Below are 4,872 nucleotides of genomic sequence, written 5' to 3' on the forward strand. Positions count from 1 at the left end.
TCGTTTCTAGCGCCGCTGTAAATACGTGGTGGTACAACAGGAAGGAAGATGATGGTGCTTGCCTCGGGGCCCCAAAATTTTCAATTATTAAAATGTCTCCCCGCATTTGTTACTCAGCAGAGAGTGCGAAGGGCGACCGACTCAGCTGGGGGTCCCAGCAGTCAGCGTGAAAGGTACATTTACTGTAAATTCTGGACCGCGTGAGAGTGTATCTTTGTTTCGGGAGCTGTGGGCTTTCCCAGAAGGCTTTTGTGGCCTCCCTGTGCAGGTTTTAGCGTTCTGTTTTACCGGCATCCGAGAGAAAATTGTAATTAAGCGGGAGGAGGAGGCTGCCGCTATGCTTAAAGGTCTGCCCATGCTTGAGAGCTTTGCGGATCGGCGTCTGAGTGTTCGTCCTCAGGCTGAATTGCTCTGGGTCCTGCGTAGTCCAGGCTTAAATCCGTGCCCTCGGGAATACGTTGGCGTTGGTGCTAGCCTCGCTCGGAGGCACCGTTAGTCAAGTGGCTTTGTTTTTTCTGTGCTTGTAGAGTTTGATCAGAGCATGGAGCCCTTCTCGCTGCCAGAACCAGGATTTCCTGCAGAAAAGAGCTCATCTGTGCCGCCGAAAAAATCCCGTCTCCTGGTGGGTGTGACTGGAAGTGTGGCTGCCCTGAAGCTGCCTCTCCTCATCGCCGAATTGCTGAAAATCCCTGGGGTGAGTAGAGCTATTGGTAGAAGTCTTGTAAGGTCGGCGTTATCCTGTTTCTCGTTTCGAGGAGAGATTACGTGGCTTCTGTTGAAACGAAAAGTTCCTTCTGGCTTTGAGCCCTTCGGTTTGAAAATCTGTTGCAGGAGGGATCCTCCTGTTTTTGAAAATCGGTTAATACGTTTTCCTATCATTTCACGCTTCTTTATACTTCAGAGTTAGCTTTAAATCAGGTTTCAAGGGCGGTAACTGTTCCTGGATATTTCCACAGGCAGACATTTAGATTCTGGAATACGAAAGTTGCGTTCTTCAGTTCAGCTTGCTTCGTTCTTCCCAAAATGATGGAATAGGTCCTCGCTGTGGGGTTTTTTTCCTGGAATAGGTCCCTGTCGGTGAAATTACCAGATGTGGCTACGGAGACAGGTGGATGCTTTCCGGAACTTGAAATCTTTAATTAGGACCTTGCGGTTTTCCCCAGGCGGGGTGTGGAGCTTGCAGAGACGGACACTGCTGTCTGACCGACAAAGGGAAACCAGATCTTGTAAGAACAGAAATAGAAAATGCAAGCCGCTATACGTGTCTCTGTGTTTTATGGGGTTTTTTTTTAAAACTAGTTTATTGTCTGGAGTAACAGAGGTGTCCAGCAGAGGCCACTAGTGACTAGAATCAGGGAGGGCAGTGTGCTGACTTTTGCTGTAGACTAAAGTTAGAGGGGAAACATGGAAAACCTTTAGCTTTTAAGAAATGAAGCAAACGTTTTGGAGCAGTGAAATGAAAGAGTGGCAGGAGCAAGGGGGTGCGTTTACATATCCGGATGTATTTGTTAGATTGCTTAAGCAGTATCCTTTTGGATGATTTGGATGCCTGTTGCGGCAGGACAAGGGGGAACGGCTTTAAACTAAAAGGGGGTAGATTTAGACTAGATGTGAGGAAGAAATGTTTTACGCTGAGGGTGGTGAAACACTGGAGCAGGTTGCCCAGAGAGGTGGTGGATGCCCCATCCCTGGAAACATTCCAGGTCAGGCTGGACAGGGCTCTGAGCAACCCAATCTAGTCGAAGATGTCCCTGCCCACGGCAGGGGGGTTGGACTAGATGACCTTTAGAGGGCCCTTCCAACCCAAACTGTTCTGTGATTTAGGAGGCTTTACCTGCCGATACGCTAACGCGGAGTCAGAAGAGGTGCAATCCCCGAGTAACTCTGAAGTATCTGGCTGATGTCGATATCCAAGCGGGGAAGGGTACCGAAGATGTGGCGAGCTGTTGGGCACCTGTTCTGCCAGCTGGGCTGGCGTTGTGGGTTGCAGAGAGGGACCTCAGTTAATTTATTACTTGACCTGAAATGATCAGCGAGGCCGAAGGTCCTAGCCTGGAGTGAGAGGGCTGGAGACAAACGATGCCAAGGAAGGCGGGGGGTGACAAGGCCAGGGCCGGCTCCAGTGGTTGTGTTCTTTGTAGTGAGGGATGCAGGATATGCGTCTTCTAATCTTCCGTCTCGCGGATTGACTTCGCTGTTGTCTCTTTTCCTTTGCTCTTGGTGCTTGGAACGTCCTTCTCTGCAGGTGACAGGAAGAATGCAGATGATCCGCTGTAGGAATCTAGGTCAAACGCGTGCCTTCCCTCTGAGCGTTTGGTTCATAATTAAAAACTGCAGACGGCTGGACCTGAAGTCTCTGTGAGGGCCCGTAGGTTCTGTGACATCTGTTGCAGGCTTTGCGCCCGCTGGTTTTAGGCTTTTGTTGCATAAAAAGTGAAAGTGAAGTACCCAGTCCAGGAGCTTCTGGTGCTTAATTTGTTGATGAAAATTATTTATTTACTCGTTTCTGATGTGATTTCAAGGCCTGATCTAAAGCCTGCTGAGTCAGTGTAGCTTTTCCGCTGAGTTTGTGAAGTCCTGCACCAGCCTGTTGCATCAATTTCTTTACTGATGGAACAGAACTTTAAACAGCCATCGGTGGAAGCAGGGCAGGAGCGGAGGAAGGCTTTGATACCAAAGGAGATGTGGTCAGAGGCTTGAAACCGGAGTGGTTAGTTTAAACTGATGTTTTGGCTAAAACGATCTGCGGTGAACAACTTGGCAGTGTGATTTTGCACTCCTTAAACTTTAACATCTCCTTGAGGGTGGTAATGGATGTGACTACATCTTATTGCCTTTTGTTTAACCTCTTTGAAGATCTAGGAAATTTATAGGGCGTCAGCTTACGCCTGGCAGGTTATTACCCTTGCACCTGGTGGTGTGGGGAGACAGCACGTAGTGTCTCGTCAGGACACCGTGGGTAACTCTCGTGGCTGTGCTAGACTGACACACGTTGTCTCGGGCCGATTCCTAGGATTTTTGAACGGCCTGGCAGGAATACGATGACAAAAGCCATATTGGCAGGATGCTGGTTAGTCATAAAGAAAGGAAACGGCACACTTTCCTGTGGGTGAAACGTATTGCCCTTGAAGCTACAGGACGTCACCCGGACTTCTAGGCTTAAATCACGTTGTCGTGCCGTTGCATTGCGCTCCTGCCAGCTAGCCTGTACGTCAGCTTGTAGGTGCCCTTTAACAGAGGAGCTACTCGTTCTCTTCTGCAGCAGTTGTTACCGCCGCTCGGTCTGTGCGTAAAGATTTTGCTGTCAAAACTGGGAAAGTATGAAGAAGAAAAAAAAAAAATCATACACCCCCCCTTACCCCAAGCAGAAACAGCTGTGACGGCAGAATCCTCTAACAGAGACCAACAATATTGCGTCAACACAGGAGAGCAGTTCTCGCAGGGAAGTTTATTCTGGAGAATTGGCTGAAATGGTCCAAGTGAAAGGACTCTAACTACTCTAAATTGTCTCCAGTAAAGGAGTTTGAGCGTGGCTAGACCGACTCTATTGTTTAAGCAGAGATATAACCACAGGCAAACAGAGGGTGTGCCAGGTAAATAGAAAGAAAAAACTGTGTAGGCTGAAGTGATCTTGAGAACACTGATCTCTTTCCAACGTAGCTGGAGGGGCTTGAAGGACTTGCTCAGAACAAGGGATCCAGGAGCCCACCCCAGCAGAAAACCTCAATTAGGGAGGATATTTAACTAGTAGAGTTGTAACGACTAGAGTTTCTTGGGGGAGTGGTGGAGTCCTTGAACATATCCCTCTGGTACGCTCTAGCTTGCAGTGGGTTGGATGCAGCACTCGACAGCCAGCTACTCCCTGTTCCTGAGCTTACGCTTTGGAGAAATATGTCTTTTTTTAAGATTGGAGATGGTTATGGAACCACCTGAAAAAAATGAGGGAAGAAAAGCAGAGTGTCTTTTGGGGATTTTTGTGTATCCTTTAGCCTTAGATAGGTATTTCTGGTCTAGATTAGAAAATTCGGGATAATGACGCAATTGAAGTAGCAAGTGACAAAATATGTCATAAGGTAGATAGAATCACAGAATCATTAAGGTTGGAAAAGACCTCTAAGATCATCGAGTCCAACCGTCAACCCAACACCCCATGCCCACTAAACCATGTCCCTCAGCGCCTCATCTACCCGTCTTTTAAATACCCCCAGGGATGGTGCCTCAACCACTTCCCTGGGCAGCCTGTGCCAATGTTCAACCACTCTTTCAGGAAAGAAATTTTTCCTCATGTCCAAGATAGTCGGATCACCTAAAAATCCTTGTATGGTTATGGCTAACTGTAAAATAAGAATTTTTTACAGGACCGCTAACAAGCATTACTGCTGAAAACTTTTTGTGCAGACCTGGCCTACTGGTACCGTTTCAGAGAGCAGCCGTGCCCCTTTACACTGCGCGTTGCTCTTTAAGATCACCAAATAAATAGTATCTTGCAGGCTGCGGGGTTAACACCTCCTTGAAGCCGGTGGCATAGCAGAGAGCAGTGTTAGCACCTTTGTGGGTGTCGCTGCTTGGCTCCAAACAGCTTCCTGTGAGGCGAGGTTAGTATGGAAACAATACGGTTGATTGCTGCGAATATGATCTTCGCGCTCGAAAGCGCTAGAAAGGCAGCTGTGATTCCAAGCTAGGGTCGCTTCAAAAAGAGCAGACGTTTAGAAGAGGCAAAGAACCAAGCATGTAGTACCAAATACTGGCGTTATGTGCAGCTATGTTCTCCCGTTACTTTTTCTGCAGGAAACGGGGAAAATTACCAAAGACCATATACCAAAGGCCAAGATATGCTAAGGCTGGGATTTTCCACTGCTCCAAGCTGTTATT

General features: G+C 47.9%; 1 protein-coding gene across 1 annotated transcript in view; it reads left to right on the forward strand.

Moving 5' to 3' along the window:
• Positions 1 to 541: 541 nt before the first annotated feature.
• Positions 542 to 4,872, forward strand: part of PPCDC (phosphopantothenoylcysteine decarboxylase) — a 17,636-nt gene continuing 13,305 nt past the window's right edge. The window contains exon 1 of the mRNA XM_009334142.1: positions 542 to 694. Within this exon, the coding sequence (XP_009332417.1) occupies positions 542 to 694 (153 nt within the window). The remainder of the gene's footprint in view (positions 695 to 4,872) is intronic.

The sequence above is a fragment of the Pygoscelis adeliae genome, unplaced genomic scaffold (genome assembly GCF_000699105.1).
Source record: "Pygoscelis adeliae isolate BGI_AS28 unplaced genomic scaffold, ASM69910v1 Scaffold861, whole genome shotgun sequence".
Classification (NCBI taxonomy): Eukaryota; Metazoa; Chordata; class Aves; order Sphenisciformes; family Spheniscidae; genus Pygoscelis; species Pygoscelis adeliae.